The sequence below is a fragment of the Anabrus simplex genome, chromosome 1 (genome assembly GCF_040414725.1).
Source record: "Anabrus simplex isolate iqAnaSimp1 chromosome 1, ASM4041472v1, whole genome shotgun sequence".
Lineage (NCBI taxonomy): Eukaryota > Metazoa > Arthropoda > Insecta > Orthoptera > Tettigoniidae > Anabrus > Anabrus simplex.
Genome location: NC_090265.1, coordinates 919953608 through 919972031, shown reverse-complemented (window position 1 = coordinate 919972031; position 18424 = coordinate 919953608). Strand labels below are relative to the sequence as shown.

Sequence of the window (18424 nt, the reverse complement as noted above, 5' to 3'; positions counted from 1 at the left end):
TTCTTTGTGAAAAATGGGAATTTGATCACTATACTTATGTTTCACTGCAAATCGTTTTAATTTGTTTGTGATTGTTGATACTGGGCGTTCTGCAGGTTTTAAAAAACATTCACAGAGGCCGAAGTAACACTATATCGAAGAAAACTTCGTTTCCTGAGTTATTTTTATGGCGGCCGAAGTTACCCCAAAACATGGGGTAACTCCGGCCACTCTTTCGATAATCATAATTCATTACTGAATAACAATTATAATTATCTTCATATTTAGAAATGAAGAACAAACATGGCAGAACTTATATTAAATTTTTCAGAAAATTAGAGGAAATATTTCACATTTTAATTTAAAAAATATACGAAAAAGTGGCCGAAGTTACCCCGTTTTACGGTACCACCAATTCTTTAGAATCCTGCCATCTTGCAGCAAGCGTTCCAGAAGCGTTAGCCAAATAGTGGCATTGGCTCCTGTCTAACTTTCCCTGAAATTGTCGTTTTTGTCGGCTTCTGAGGCAGTATCACCATCCAAACCTACCGAATCATTGTCACTAGGCACATAATTTACATCCGCAACATCATCAGAGCCGAAGTCCAAATCTGACGCTGAATCTTCTTCATTTGTCCCTAAAAACTCTGCCAGTTGGTTGTCATTCGAAAAGACATCCTCCCAATGCCGTCTTTTTGAAGTCATCTTAGCTACAATAAACACAATCCATTTCGTAAACCAGGTTATAAAATACCACTGGGACTATATGTCCCAACGAAAACTACCAATGGGTTATATGTGTCCCATTGTAAAGAAATTAGATATAACATTGCACTAACCTGATATAATAATATGTAAGATGCAAGAAAGTGGTATTTGTTATCGCTATAAGCACCTGCGTGTGTTACACAATGAACGCAATAATGTAACCTCTGAGAATTGGCGCGAAAACAGTGACCCGTATCGACAATCTCCCGTTCTATGAATAAAACTTAGAACACGTGCCATCTGTTGGAAATTTATGGCAATGCTAAAGCTAACAAATCTATAGATAACCACTGGGACACGGTCCTGTGCTATTATAATTGAATTAAATCCCAATAGTATTGGTTGATACCCTTGCGGGACATATATGTCCCAGTGGGAGTGAAAGGGTTAAGGCCACGGCCGCTTCCTTCCACTTCCTAGGCCTTTCCTATCCCATCGTCGTCATAAGACATATCTGTGTCGGTGCGACGTAAAGCAAAAAAAAATCATATTGCAGCTTAAATATTAATCGAATACAGGTGTTTAAAATCCGTTCGAGTATCTTGTTATTGTCTTGAAATATGTCCGTAAGTACAGTCGGTTTTGGGCCCACTTTTATTTGTTGTTAGTGTGAACGACATAGGTGACGCATTGAAATATAGCCAGTACCATATCTATGCAGATCTTCAGATTTATTATCACTCATATCCACAAAACATACATGTAGCCATTGATAGAGTAAATTTTGACTTACGATGACTGAATGCCAAAAATAACAGCTTGTTAATAAATCCTAACAAAACTCAGACTATTATATTTGATAGCAAAAGAAACTTTAACTTGTTAAAAAGTAGACATGTACGGTACCCCCAATTATTTTAAATAATACTGTCGTGCTCTATTGTACGTCAGTAAGAAACTTAGGTGTTATAATGACTGAGACACTAAATTGGACTGAACAAGTGACAAATACATGCCGTACCAGTGTAGAAATCCCTTTTTCCTCTCAAATCACTTGCTGAATACTTCTAGCTGACTTGTTCAATGTGCATAGTGTAAATGAGCTTATTTTCATAAAAATTAGAAATATATTTGCTAGTTATAGGTTTTTACTGTTTCTCCTTCTTTTATTATTATTATTAGTGTTAGTTTTAAAATTATTATCATGTTCATTTATATTGTCATGTTGTACATTCTATAATTATTTCTTTTATTACCATCTCCATATTTGCTATTAGTACTATATTATTTTTAAAAAATATTTGTTGTATTTAAAAAATTATATGTATGTTACTTATTTTAAATGTTGTCGTTACGTGTAAGAGAGGGCCTTGAGCGATAACTTTGCCATGAATAAAGACGAATTACTCACTTAGTTGCAAACTGCACAGGAAGCTCAGGATGCCATTTGGTAAAATCCTAGACCCATTCATGATGTGGACAGTTGTCCTTAAATCTGATCACTGTGCATTCCTATATGTCATTCTCAGTTCCAAAGGAGTCACAGGAAACCCAAATTCACTCAGCTGCATGATATATTATACAAATTCTGCTTAATCATCTGTGAAAATTTGAGGGAATCCTAGATGTGAAATACTACAATTATTTAACTTCAGTTTACACTGAGTGGCCAAAAGTCACAGGAAGGGTGTGTCCCATTACAAAATGTGCCGTGTATGACCCCTGAGCATTGTGGCTAGTTGCAGCATAGCTGAGCAGTCTGTCACAAACACAAGTGTTGTTAAGATGTCAAGACATCGCGAGTTAACCGACTTTGAACGTGGGATGATCATCGGTGCATGGAGCATGGGTCATAACATTGCGGAGATTATACGCGAACAAGGTGAACAGTGTCGAGGGTAGATCTTCAATATCGCACAGAGAATGTTACCACCCGCGTAAACCACCGCACAGGAAGACCACGGGTGTTTAACGAATGGACATCATGTCACCTAGAGAAATGAATTTCATTTTATGGGTCCTTATTGAACTTTGATTATACCAAATTAAAATAATAAGTCAAATCCACCTTTTCAATAAAAATTAAATAGTGTTTATTAAATAAACATTTAATGGGACTAGTTTCAACCTATTTAAAGGTCATCTTCAGCCACATCGTGTGTAAAACAATGTATATGAAACACAGTGGTTTTAAAGATGGTCTTAAAACATAGAAGTTTGACGCTATGAAAATTGTTTTTAGAATTTCCTTAAAAACACATTTGTTCACTTAGCTGTAGGAATAAATAAGAAGTCTTTTATATTCTTCATAGTATTCAAGAGCGTAGATACAAGTTGAAATTCACAATCTTGATGAGGTATGGAATTGGGCATATATGAATAATGTTGTTCTAGTAGAGAAGAAGAAGAAGAAGTCTTTTGATATTCTTTGTATCACTGCGAAGTGTTGATACACTTTAAATCACTTATAATCTTGATGAGATGTAGAATTGAGCATATATGCAAAGTAATGTCCTAATATAAATGAGTTGAACAAATATATTATTGCAGTGAAAAGGAAAATTTCCTTTTTTTTACACGCGATATGGCTGAAGATGACCTTCAAATAGGTCGAAACTAGTCCCATTAAATATTTATTTAATAAACACTATTTAATTTCTATTGAAAAGGTGGATTTAACTAACTTATTATTTTAATTTGGTATAACATCCTTTCACCTCCGAAGAACCATACTGGGTGCTCGATGGGCTACTGTGAGTCAGATCACCACCCAGTTGAATTTTGGGAGTCAGGAACCCAATTCTATCAGGACTAAGGAGGAAACTGCACCACATAGGCTTCACCAGCCGACAACCAATCCGTGTCCCTTTGCTGACACCTCGACACAGAGCTCAGTGATGTGCACGGGCCGGCGAAATATCAGCAATGGACCATCGAACAGTGACGATGTGTGGTATGGTCCGATGAATCCCGGTTCCAATTCTTTTGAGCTGATGGGCACGTGAGAGTGTGGCGTATGCCCCATGAAGCTATGGATCCTGTGTGTCGGTTATGTTCAGGCGGGAGGTGGCTCAGTTCTGGTCTGGGCAGCGTTCTCAAAGTCGCAATTAGGCCCCATTGTCCGGCTGCAGAGAGCGCTGACAGGTGCACGTTATGTGGATATTAGGGTGCCCTGATGAAGATGCCATGTTTCAACAGGACAATGTGCCATGTCAGCGCTCTGTGGTGGCACGCAGGTGGTTGTAGGAGCACTCCAGTGAAGTTACGGCCATGGATTGGCCCTCCAGATCCCCGATCTTAATCCAATCGAGCATTTATGGGATGCTGTCGATACTGGTATACGCTCCGTGAACCCCGCACCAAGTACATAAGACAAATTGTGGATAACAGTGCAAGATGCTTGGGTCCAGATCACTCCAGAATGGTTCCAACACCTTGTAGAGTCGATGCTTCGCCGTATTGCAGCCGTTTTGAGGGCTCGCAGAGGAGCAACTCATTATTAACATCACATTCAATGTCTTCCCATGACTTTTGGCCACTCAATATATTAATTAATATCCTCCTTGGAATATTAAATTTTCTGCTGCTTTTCACTGAAACATCTCTTTATTCCTAATGGGTGCTAGGCGTTGTTCCAACATTTCCGGGCCATAATCACAGTATATCCTACTTCCTGCAATTCTGCAGTTGGCAGTATTTCCACAAATCTGAAACAGATTGTAAACGCTATTTACACCACAGTATGGTACCTAGCTAGAACCGACATGCGTAAAACATCTAACCTAGGAAATGAAACAAACTGTAACTGTATCAAACATTAATTAAATGAAAAACTGCTATACTGCTCAGAAGTTAGATATATTAAGTACTTTGAATCAAGGTACTTAACTTCAGATAGGTTTCCTTTCACCTGGATAAAACTAGATTTTTCTGGCTTAATTTTTCATGCTCATGCACGTCATGACTTAGAAGAGTATATAAAATACAAAATGGCTGAAGGTGATGCAAACAAGCAATGTTGCCAACCCTACTGTAATCCCTTAGAAGGGAAAAAATTCCCACAGACTTACAACAGGTTTGACTAGTGATGGGCAGTCTGAGACGAGGTCTTGAGATTTCTCGAGACTAGCGCAGGCACTATTTCTTGCAAGAAATTTAGACAGAACTCAAGACCGTTGTCCCCGCATTGTGTGGCGAGCACCATGTCGTAGGCCTACAGGTAGACTGAGCTGAATGTTGTTTGTGCTGAGTATGCGAATAAGAATCCACGCGCATTCTCCATTCTATAAATACGTGTCAACAAGCAACTAGGGCGTTCATTTCTACCAAGGTCTATCTTGACGCAGTATAACATAATTATAAAGGATACAAATTCTGGTATTGTATGCAGCTAGGCTAAGTACAGAAACTGACTGCCACTGTAGATACACCTACCTGGATACTACAGGCATGCATTATTCGAACTCGAGACGAGGCAAGATGCGCCTTGCTGCACATGCAACCACCACTGTGTATGAGTGGAATGTGTACTCTAAAATGCTTGAGTTTGCTCCCTTTCGACAGGTAGGTGTACATCGTTGTCAGACCCCTGCTTGTGTATGCCGATATTTTGGTGATGAAGAAAATAATTCCTTACAATTTCATAGAGTATTTGCGTCATAATTAGGTACTTTGGTATATGATGGTGCAATGTGTAATTGTGCCTACTTGTACATAATAACTTGAAGACGATGTCCGAAATGCAACCTAAGTCATGGATGTCTGTTATTTTAAAGAGATGCCACATAGCACAGCCCACTGTGTTGTTTGTTCAAAAGAAGTAAAATACGTCGGCAGAAATACTTCTAGGATGATCCAGCACTTAAAAAAACATAATATCAGTGAAGGAGAATTGTCACAGAATACCTCTGGCCCAGTCTACATCACATGAACAGTTGCGAGGTATCCAGGTAGGTGTACATCCTATCTACAGTTATTCACAAATTATGCAGGGTTATTCAATTAAGATGTCCACGCCAAATAAATCGTCAACAGTTTTAAGATACTGACATTCTGTTTTCACTTTCGTTAATGGTATTAAGGTGTTCATAGTTGAACATGCAGTACTTTTCCAGGCTTTTGACAAAATTTATTGGCTCACACATTTCCATATGAGAACGTTATTTCACGCAATAACTGCTAATGATATACCTACTATCAAGTTTACACTCGTAGTTACTGGGACGTCGCACAGCTTGCAGCACAGGAGAATCAGTCTCGAGATTCTCGTGAGTGTCTCGAGATCTGTGACATCAGTTTCGAGCGAGTGTGTTGCCCATCACTAGGTCTGACATCCATGAAACAATAAATAATTTTCTTCAGGTGGAGCAAAGTTTGAGCCCATGGAGCAAAGTAACCCCATTGTGTAATAATGCAAAGTCCATGAAATGTTTTCAAGGAGTCAATAAATAATAATAATAATAATAATAATAATAATAATAATAATAATAATAATAATAATAATAATAATAGGAACATAACCTCAAATAGTTTATACGAGTCGTCCAGTTGCAAAACCCGTTATGTGCAGACAAACAAATTTTTCAGGAAGCGCAAAAAAAACTGTCATTTGTTATGCGACAAAGATAGGAGGTTGAAATTTTGTAATTAAACAGTAAGCGTTCATCTTTGTCATACTGCAAAATCTCCACAAAATTTAACTTATAGAACCCATTATTTTTGCAAAAAAAAAAAAAAAAAAAAAAAAACCCACCAAATTTGACATAACTAGTTTTGCTGCAGTTTTATGGAGATAAAAGATATGTGCAGCAGTATATGGAACACAGTGTGCAGATTTATGGTGAAAGTGTTTTATTAGCTATGTTTGACACTATTACACTATGAAAATAGCATGAATGGAAATAATTTTAAGGTTAGGATATAATGTTTTGATATTTAATCCCCATTCTTTGATTTAATGATTACATCAAGAAATCATCACTCATTCAAAACGTTTTATAAGTTCTTTAACATTTTGTATAGTTATATTAACAATCCATTATTGTCCTCAACAAAATCTCCCACATCAATGTCGTAGTCTGGCATTTCACTGTTTCAATTTTGCTGCTGGTCAAACAGTACCTTGTAAACATGAGGTCATCGTTCCTTATCCACTCTTTCCAGTAATATTTGGTCAGTATAGTTATATTAACAATCCATTATTGTCCTCAACAAAATCTCCCACATCAATGTCGTAGTCTGGCATTTCACTGTTTCAATTTTGCTGCTGGTCAAACAGTACCTTGTAAACATGAGGTCATCGTTCCTTATCCACTCTTTCCAGTAATATTTGGTCAGCAATGTGTGCAGGTCGTTGAGCTTTTCTTTCTTAAGAGGAACCCCTTCCTCCACCGGTACTGACACAATAGCAGAAAAGGGTTTCCAATGCTTCAATATGCTTTTTGCTTCCACCAAAATCGCTGTTATAGTTTACTTCACCCCTTATCACACAGTTGCCTGATTCTGTTCATGTATGATCCTCTACAGGTTTCTGGGGCATAACGAGCTTTCCTGCTTAACACACGCTGGACATAACTTCTGCAGCAGTTCCGTTATTTGTCACCTTTAAACGTATGGATAAAACGGCCTTTGCTCAGGTATTACATTACTGGATTGTGTATTTTTATGAGCTGCATACAATGGCGGTTATAACTCTTTTTTTTTTTTTTTTTTTTTTTTTTTTTTTTTTTTTTTTTTTTTTTTTTTAATGGACATAACGGGTTTTACAACTGGAGGACTCATATACAGTAGGCTTTGTCAACTAGAAGTTGCCAAGATAAACTTATCGGAACAAATTTTGATGTATATATAATGTATATTTTCACTTTTACTTTAAAAAGGAACCTATTCTGTTCGTAAATCTATAAAAGTTGTTGAATTAACTACAAGTACCATGTGTAAATCAATGATCCGGATAAGTTTTCCATACATTTAGGTAAGACCCTGAAATTTTAGTTAAAATACATCCCTCCTCCACTTCAAAATGAAATTATCCTACTACCATATATGCACACTCGTATAACTCTTTTAGATTAATTATTAGTAGCTTTTTTTTTTTTTTTGACATTTCAAAATGGAACTGACATACCAGTATCTTCATTCTACTGAAAACTTCCAAGTTCATAAATTAACAATCCACTGAAGAACAGCTTGAGTATTCAATGTGTAGAATGAATGTATTTTAATGCAAAGTAATTATTTTCATGGAAATCATTTTATTTTTATGTTGACTGGTTACCTATGAGGAAGAGTTTTAGCAGTTCATTATTAAATAATAAGGTATTTAGTTTCATGGGCTATACATATTTACACTATATCATGATACTGTTGGTAAATTCCTTTATTTCAGTAGGTAACCATGAATAATGAGAGACATGGCTTTCTCTTCTATTCTCAATTCCAGCAATCATACACACAATAATTGTTAATTAAATCAATAAAATTAAAGTTTGAATTGTCTCTATAAAAATCATATTTCAAACAGAAACTACTGATATTTTTAACAAGAATAAACAATTAACAATTTGGCAGCATATCCCAAACCTGGGCCATGTGAATTTCATTTCACAACTTGTTCAGGGAATGTGTATGGATGTGGTAATTGCACAGGAGTGGTAAAAGTGAAAAATATCCATGACCCAGAGTTTGAGAAATCTTTTCTACAGTATGTACAATAGTGTGGAGGTAGTTACATGCAAGTTATACTGATGTCTTAAAACTTGGCTATCTTTCACACTGATATTTTCCACTTTGCTATGCTTTTAAGTTGTAAAACAGATGTTTCTACATTGACAATCTCAGTATCAGTTGAGACTTCATATATAACAGCAGTCATCAATTAAGTAAATAAATAAATCTCGCCCAAGTGGCTTACACAGTCAATTAATATTACATTACTGGTACCATTTTTTTTTACGGAAGTGAAACAAAAAGTTTTTCTAGCTATCAGATTGAATAACTTAAAACATCTCAAGTTAAGGAAAGAAATACAGAAACATATAGCCTACCGGTAAGACTAAAGTGAACTGCAAAAGTCTCCAGCATAACAATATATAGAGAAATTACAGGATAAATTAATAACTGAGACATCTCTGCTCACTTTCATCATTTTAGTGTTACCGTACAATATAAGTTGCAATGCAAGTCAAAGAGAATAGAGGTAATAACAGTTCTTCCACTTTTTCTCTATGTACATATTAAATCACATTAAGAACCATGCACCATCTGGAGTTAAACTGAAATAAGGTGCTCTACCACTACATTAAAACAAGATGGTCTGCTTTCAAAAATTAATTTCTAAACATGCATTCATTACTTTCTTTTCAAACATCTGTCACCCCCAATGAAAGACACGCTGGCAGTTAATATTTTCCTGGCAGCTTCTATTATAATCTATTATGTATGATGATTATTTACTTCCTGACCTTTGTCCAAGTTTATTGGGGTCGGCACTCAATATAGATTGGCCCAGTTTTACGGCCAGAGATGCCCTTTCAGATGCCAGCACTATGGGGAGAATTGTATTCACTATTGCAGTTTCTGTGGGGAGTTGGTTGTATGGTGTATATAGATAAGTGTATTAAGATCAAGAAAAACCCCATTTGGTATTCAGTTAAAATCTTTGATCCAGCTGGGAATCGAACGTAAGGGCCTCCAAATTGAAGGCCAATATGCCCATCATTCAGCCAAGGAGCTGGATTATTTATGATAATAATGGAAAAAGTTCACAAGGATAAACATGCAGATCATATGTGTTCATTTTCCGAAAGGAAAAAAGTCCAGGATAAAACATCAGGAGGTGGCTTTTCATTCATCCTCTATTTTCAATTTTTATTAACTTTGTTGCATAGTTAATTTGCATATGATAATTTGAAGGACTGATAAAGGAATTGCTTATTGATAACTTACTGTGCTTGGAAAAAATACTCAAGAAATATTAAAGGAACGTTTTACTAAATGTAGTTCTCTGCAAAGACGAATGGGGTTACATGTTGAAACATCAAGGAAGTACAATGAGAACTTTGCAAAGTTAAAGATAAAATTGTAACATAACAGATAGTTATTTTGCTCAAGACTAGTAATTACACATTATAATGAGTGTGCCTTGGCTAGTGTAACACATTATTATTCTTGTATTTTAATAATAATAATAATAATAATAATAATAATAATAATAATAATAATAATAATAATAATAATAATAATAATAATAATAATTATAATAGCTAGCTTTGTTACCTGAACACTAGACAGAAGGCAGTTTTGCCAACCCCCATGCCAGGGCAAGAGTCAAATAAATTATTGATGACTGGTAGTGTGTAAGCTAGGAGATCCCATTATCAAGGTTACAAGCATTTTGTTAAGAAGATAATGGTGAAGAGAATAATGAATAACTCAAGAAAGGTTTATGTGAATGAAATGAAAAGAAACCTACACAAAGACCAAGGGACAAAGAGTAATATTTGTTAGAAAGAGGCTAAATGAGAAAACAGCAAGGGATGAGAGATGGTGGGTACATAGAAATGATTCCTAAGAGGCTTGGTTGGTCAATGGTAACCGTTGATTATGAAAAACTGCTGACAAAACGAAATAAGCAACATTCTATCATGATGAAAAAATGCGCACATACCAGTCTTCATTACATTAAGAATAAGGTATAACATGCAATATAGAGTAAACATTCAGCAATAACAAGTACTGTATTTACTTCTGCATAATTCGGCAGTACAAAAATGTTGAAAACAAACCATCCTGCAATTATTAGAAAGATAATACTGAAAAAAGCTGGAATTGCTACAACCTATTATCTATGTGATTATATCACAAAATTGTATAAGAACATATCACAGGGGTGTGGTTCTTATTAACAAGAATTTGTTTGGTTTCTAGGGAAATAATTACCTCTAAATCAATAAATAACAAGAATGCAAATAGTATGGGAAGGACAGGGAAGTCAAGAAAGTTGCTTATTGTAGTTCATATCATGTATACTATATAAACCTGGTGCTCACTTACAGTCAACAACTCCCATACAGACTTTTATCATGTAATCTTTCACCATGATCCAATCTATAGAAATATCTTGATTATTTTCTAAATAGCTACCACTCAGCCCTAGATTCTAGCTATTAATATTGAAATAGCTATGCAAGTTCCTTGTGGAATGTGTTCATTGGATTAAACAGTATCTAACAAGTTTCTAAATACAGTACATGACATCAGTTTACTGACACTATAATCACCCACTTTCTCTGCAGTTTTCTATGTAAGTACATAGCATTCAGCCTCTACCCTTAATACCATATTATGCATTGCATTACAAAAATAAAATCCAACAAAAACAGGAAAATGTAATGTTTATCTGGATATTAGCATATTCTTATATAAATTACAGACAGACTACTAGCGAGTTCAATGCACGCTATGTTAGCCATTTTGAAGGAAGTAGGTTTTGTTACAAAAATTCTATCACAATTGTTACTTTAAGAAGTAAATGTGACTAAAGTTAGAGACAAAACAGAAAATATATACACTGTAGAGAACATCAAGTTTAATATATGATCTTACAGCACCCCAAAATCTCTGGCTTGTAAAAACTGCAAGAGAACATTGAAAGTAATACCAGCACATATTGCAAATAAAAAAATATTTCCTTCATGAGAATACAAGTAATTTAATGGGTAAGGATACAACACAAGAACACACAGAATTAAGAAAATAAAGCGCACAAATTTTGAACACTTGTTTATCAGTGAAAAGAATGGAGAAGTTCTCTACCTCTCTACAAGAAAGACAAAATTAAATAAGTAGCATCCTATCATGATGGATGTTGCACTCTTTGGTCTAGAATGCTGGCCAACCTAGCCTCAATCAGACATGAGTAAGCCCTCCATGAAAGGACATATGAAACTCCATCATGTCAGAAATGACAATATCAGATAATAGATGGGAGTTGCACCATTTTTGGACAAGATGCAAGAAGCCAGTCTCAGATGGTATGGACATGTCATAAGAAGAGACGCTCAATTGATTATTAAGACAACTGTCCAGTAAAACCCAGGATGAAAGCGACCACATGGCCGTTACGAGAAATGGTAGCTTGATCGTCCGAAGGAAGACATGAAGATCATGGATGTCATGTGGTGGTGGTGGTGGTGGTGGTGGTGATTATTGTTTTAAGAGGAAGTACAACTAGGCAACCATCCTCTATATAACATTAATAAGAGGGAAAATATGGAAGGGATCTGACACTTCAAAAATGAAGGTATCAGGCAAAGAAAGACAAGGGCCACGAAGGGCGTGAAAATGAAAGATTCCCTACCCCTCGCAAACCTAATAGCGCCGGGGTCGGAAAAGAACAAGAGTTGACCAAGGGAGGTCGGATAGGATAGATGAAAGTGAGGAGCCTGGCACAAGTAAGTAGAAGCAATGCCAGGACTCAGCTAGGGGCCCTGTGGTCGCCAACCCACTCATGGATGTTAAGACCTGATGATACCTTTAACAGAACCAAATGGAGAATGAGGTGCAAAGTAGTGGACCCTACACTGTCTTTCTCACTACTCAAATTCTTTTTAGAAATTGTTGCATCATGTACTATACACTAGGCAATTCTAGCACAGCAAAAACTGTAGGAAACAGATAGTGTCTCTCCAACCCTTATCCAGTTTCTGTATGGGGTCAGGTATGGAATGAGATGAATCTTTATAGTGAGTTTGTATGGTCAGATGCCTTTCCTGATGTCAGTTTCATCAGAAGAGTTAACGAAATGAAAGACATGATACATGATAGCAGGAAGGGAGAGGGATGAAACCCAGTGCTGGCATTTAGCCTACTCCTGTAGAATAGTACCAAAGGGTCTGCTTAAGGCTTAATGTCCTCATCTGATGGATGCCATCAACAGTGTCATATGCCCCCACTCCACATGAACACTGTGGAGAGGTTTGGAATTGAATCCAGGCTTTTGGCATGCAATCTAGTGATTGTATACCACCACCTCTCCTATTCTGCTGACCAACATTCTGATGGTGAATTCCTTTTTCGACCAACGAAACTCGAATCAGCTAACCAGGGTGTCAGACTATATAGAATTGACACCATAACACTATATAGAATTGACACCATAACAATCATTGCCACCAGGTCAAGTGGAAACCATATATTAATGATCAAGGGGGCCTTAAAATGATGGAAAGCATCAGAGGAGAGAAACTTACTCAGTGTTCGGAATACTTGCTCTTCAACTTCGTAGAGCCAAAGCGGTTTGGTCCGCATAACACTATCACTGTCATTACCTCCAATGTGATGCCACAATTGATGACAATGCTAAGTTGTTGTGGTGGTGATTATCATTTCAAGAGGAAGTGCAACTGGGCAACCATCCTCTATTAACACTAATCAGAAGGAACAAATGTAAGGGATTGAAACAGGAAGATATCTGTCAAAGAAAGACATGGGCCATGAAAGGCATGAAAATGAAAGACTCCCTAAGCCTTGAATGCTATAATACTGTTGGGGTTAGGAAAGAACAAGAGTTGACCAAGGGAGGTCGGATAGGATAGATGGAAGCAAGAAGCCTGGCACAAGTAAGCGGAAGCAATGTACGGACTCAGCTAAGGGCCCCATGATCACCAACCCATGCTGCCAAGTTGAGAGTCCCTGGGACATGACAATGTTAACATTGAATTAATGTTGGCTGGATGAAATGGCGATCACTGGCAGGTACCTTGCATGTCGAACACACAAGTTAAATATAGATATTATAGCATACTTGTTAAAAACATTGTTAAACAAGGAATAAAAATACAGGTTTGTTATAGTGTAATATGTATATTTAACTTATATGTTCGATAGACTGAAAAGCTTTTAAGTTACATTTAACTGAGTTGACACTGGAAAGTATGGCTTCCTTCTTAACCAACAGAGATGCGAATGCTGCAGTTGTCTGCGGGCATTACTCTGAATGACCAATGCATAATGAGCTTGAGGAAGGATCCTTCATTATCATTACTATCAATAAGAAACTGGAAGATAACTCCGCTGATATGAGCACGTCAAACAGCATGATGAAGAGCGTCATGTACAGAAAGCTCTTGTAATTGTTCGAACTATCTTGAGGAAGAACATCCCAGTGGCCCACATACATAAGCAGAGGCAATACTCTTTTTAGATACCTGGGAGTGTCTGTTGAGGGCAGATATACAACTAGGGAAAAGAAGAAAGAGTGATGACCAAATTTGCTGTAAAATCCTTTCCATTATTATGCTATCTATTCTTAACATATCTACAACAAGTGTTGCTAAAATCTTTTTTTTTGTAAATTGATTAGCTTGATGTTCGTGTATAGTGTAGAAGAACATTCTGGAGAGGGCAAGACAATGTTTCTGGCATGTATTAGCTTGTGTTCATAACACATTTAGAACATTTTGTAGAGGGCAAAACAGCATTTCTAGCACGTATTAACTTGTGGTCCTTTATGTTCATATTAGATTTAGGACATTCTGGAAAGGGCAAGACATTTCTGGCATGTATTAACTTCTGATACTATATGTTCATATAACATTTAGAACATTCTGGAGAGGGCAAGACAATGTTTCTGGCATGTGTTAGCTTTTGATCTTGTATATTCACATTATATTTCACAGCTATAAAAACCATCAAAGAACATGGGATGCTACATATTCCTTCTACAGATATGAGAAATAAACGGGTACCAGTTTCATTGAGGTAAACATCAACTTACTTGTTCATCTCTACCGGAAAATTTTGTGCAAGGAAATGTAAATTATTCACCACGAGTTATTTTATTGGATTCTTACTCATTAAATTACTATTATTATTGTATGTATCTTTACTTATTCACTCTGCATTGTCTACGTAGTCGAGTAGTAGCCCCGAACAACACCGTAATACTCTTCTTGGAGCATCTTAACATACCATTTCTAAGTGACTCAGCCAAGAAAGAAGAAAGTATTAAAAATGGTCTATATAGTATTGTAACAGGACTGAGCTACACTAACATAACTGCTGTTGAAATACTTAATTTAAACTGTATAATATTTCAGTCTCAGTAGCAAACATTAATTACTTGTGTATGCAGAATGACCACTAAGTTATATAACTATCTATGTTCTTCAAGGTAGCTACTCAGTTGAACTTTATTTCTCTTTTCACAGTAAAATATATTGGAGACTAACATAATCTTCATCATTTATTCTATGCAATTATATTAAAATTGTGATAAAGTTTTGGAAAGGAATATAAAACTTTTTGCCTTATAAGAGATGCATGTGTATTATAAGAACCCATTCTTAGAAAATAATAAAGAGAATAAACTCTCCACACTAGACGAAATATTACTGAACCACGAAGGACCAAAATATAAAAGGCCGTTTGAGAGATTTCAGGAAAAAACAATGGTAAGCAATTAGAGGTAGGAAACAAAGTAACTGTTTATTTACCTCTGTATATCACACAAATTATATCAGAAGCACAGAAACAAATCTTATGGTAGTCTTTTAGGTTTACAAAATATGAAAAGTACAAGAAAAGATGAAGTTCTGGACATTTTTCCCGATGACCACACTTACCATCTTCAACGCAACTCTTCATGACCTTCCTTCATTTTTTTCAGGATTTAAACCCTATTTCTTAGTAAAATGTACATAATTTCAGCTTTTTAGTCTATTTAAACAGTAAAAATCCTAAAGATATTTATGTCTAGTAAACTGGGCCATAGAAGTTCTAATCAAGACAAAAAAATATGATGATAACCTAGTCAGTAGATTGGATCAAGGAAACTCTAACAAAGAACAAAGCACCAGGTGATGTAAAGTTTAAGCCTCTGCAGAACTTAATAGGAATTCACCTGACTTTGATCCCAGTTTGAATTCAAAAATAGGGACACACAAATATTACATCCTTCAAGTTCCTTTCCAGTTATCACAGATACAGTATGTTCAATAAGTTATATAATAGTTTTATTGTTTTCTAAGTGTCTTCTTCATATATTAATTTATTCATTGCACTTTACAGCACCACACATTCTTTTGGTTGTTCTGTTCGTTACGCAGTCAGTAACCTCACTTCCCATTTAACACTTTCACACTCGTCATCTTGCTCTTCTTTGTACTAAGTCAGCACCCGTGCGCTCCTTTGGCAATGTTATGTCACAACTGCGTGCACTCTCATAAAGTTTTATGTGAAATTAAAAGCAAGGCTTCATAATCACTCCTTGAATCGTGTGGAGGGAGTTTTGATTTATCTTTTCTTAAATAGATTTTTGACGATAAACAGCAGTTTTCTGTAGTAAGACAGTGAGCAGTGTTTAACAAAACAGAACAATATTAACACAGCGTACAATTAAGGCAGTCCCTGCAGTTGAGGATGAATTACTGCATCAGTATCACTAAGGACCAAAATCAGAATGCTGAATAGTCTCTACTGTGCCTACTTTCCTCAACTATTGGTCCTACCAATGCGTGCAAATGGAATAAGTTTCGTGTCTTCGTTGTGTCAACCTGCTTTAGTCGAGGCAGGGCAAGTTAGGAAGCAGCGCTGACCTGAGCCCACTGCTAACTGTGTCTGTCTTGAGGCAGCTCATTGCTGTCTTGTTTCTTCTGTTGTTCCTGTTGTTGTTGCTGCCCCTGCTGGGGAACTACATCTTCCCCTTCCATTACGATCAGCTGTGACAGGACTTCTAATGACTGACGAACCTTAGAAACACCAATACAACTGGAATTACGCTCAGTCACTATATAATGTTACAAGAAGAAAATAGAAAACAAAGCTAGGTGTAGAAATGATGACAAGTTTGATACGAATATTAGCATTTTCTACAACTACAATGATGTCAACAGGGAAGAAACCAAAGAGGATTGAGTGTCAGGTTGGGAATTCAAAACTGAGAGAGGAGGATCATTTTCAGCTGTAGTCATAATGTCCAAGCAAAATTGTGTGAAACAAAAATTTCCAATATAAATATGTCCAAACACAAAAATGCTGAGTATAAATATGTCTAAAGAAAAATGGTCAAATGAAAAAAATTGAGAAGTAACTTACGTTACATACAAAGTTTCATAGCAATGAGGTTTTCCATTCTAGTGTTATAATAATACTTAAGTCCAGATATAATAGAACAGCAATTTCCAATGCAAAAACATTCAAAACACAAATTTATGACACACTACTGAAATACTGGCAACAATCAAATTCAACACCAACTGTGAATTGAATTTTCTGAGGCAATTCCTCAACAATGGAACAAATAAATTCTTAATTCTCACAAAACAGCAATGAGTTACATATTTTAAAATTTTAGCAGTAGACTACTGTATTAGCTGACTCTTGACTCTTAACAGAGTAAGGTAAGCAGTGAAACATAGCATACAAAGGCATGAATGCAATGTGCACTGCACAAGTGATAACAGTTTTGAGGTGATAACTACAGTATTTTATGGGATGGGACTGAACTGCATTTACATGAAGGGAACACTGTAGATGCAGCTAGAACAGAAACAGTTCACAGCAATAAAGAGAAGAGCTACCGAGCATCCGAATGAACCTCCAGAGAGTGTTATGCATATAGTTTTGAATGATATCCAGGATAAAAAACTTTTATGTATTTTAAATAATAATAATGTTATTTGTTTTATGTCCCACTAACTACATTTACGGTGTTTGGAGACGCTGAGGTGCCGGAATTCAGTCCCGCAGGAGTTCTTTTACGTGCCAGTAAATCTACCAACACGAGGCTGTCGTATTTGAGCACCTTCAAATACCACCGGACTGAGCCAGGATCGAACCAGCCAAGTTGGGGTTAGAAGGCCAGCGCCTCAACCGTCTGAGCCACACAGCCCGGCTTTATGTATTTTAACAGACTGCAATAACCTGAGGAAAAATTTTAACTAGGGCTCAGAATTGGCACAGATCAGTGACATGCAGTCAGTGCAGCATACAGTGTTAGAATATACATATAACAATACTAGCAAGATACCCGTGCTTCGCTACGGTATTATACTGAAATTTATAATTGAAAGCTTATTGTTTTATATATAATCCGCCAAAATTCGCGATCTGACTGGTTTTCTGAGAGAATCCACCAAAATTCGCAATCTGACTCGTTTTCTAATAGATTACGGCAAATCTCCTCTCATTTTTCAATCTTTCTTTCCAGCAATTGATTTTGTACTTCTCGGGCTACGTTCAGGTATTCCACCTGGTCAGTTGGGTCCCTAAATCTTTGCCATCTTTTCCTATAAGCATTTTTAATATGGATCAAATCCTTCAGGAGATCTGGCGTGGTGTCGTATTGGGTGCCTTGGTGGTACTGAACCCGCGGCTGGACTGTATTCTTAGTCATCACCCGTCCAGGACCCGTTTCCAGTGCAGTCTGCACATTTGACGACGGTCCAGAACAACATTATTATTATTATTATTATTATTATTATTATTATTATTATTATTATTATTATTATAGATGTTCTGGGCCCCACAGCAAGATGCAAGACCGCTACTTGGTGGTAAATTACATCTGCTGCCATTGTCATTGTTGACAATGTGACCAGCACCATTGTCGCACGTAGGCAAGTGTGTGGAATTTCTGGCGATACGAATGATATACTTCCGTGCATTATTGACCTTATTATAGAGGTGAACAATTGGACGGTCAATCTCATTCCTATAGTTTATTTCAAAGGTGTTT

The 18424-nt window shown here is 36.4% G+C and overlaps 1 protein-coding gene across 2 annotated transcripts in view; it reads right to left on the bottom strand.

Moving 5' to 3' along the window:
- Positions 1 to 13532: 13532 nt before the first annotated feature.
- LOC136857751 (GRAM domain-containing protein 2B) overlaps positions 13533 to 18424 on the bottom strand; it is a 1093462-nt gene continuing 1088570 nt past the window's right edge. For both annotated transcript variants that reach the window (XM_067136651.2, XM_067136652.2), the window contains one exon: positions 13533 to 16436. In XM_067136651.2, coding sequence (XP_066992752.2) covers positions 16296 to 16436 — 141 coding nt within the window. In that variant the 3' untranslated portion in view covers positions 13533 to 16295. The remainder of the gene's footprint in view (positions 16437 to 18424) is intronic.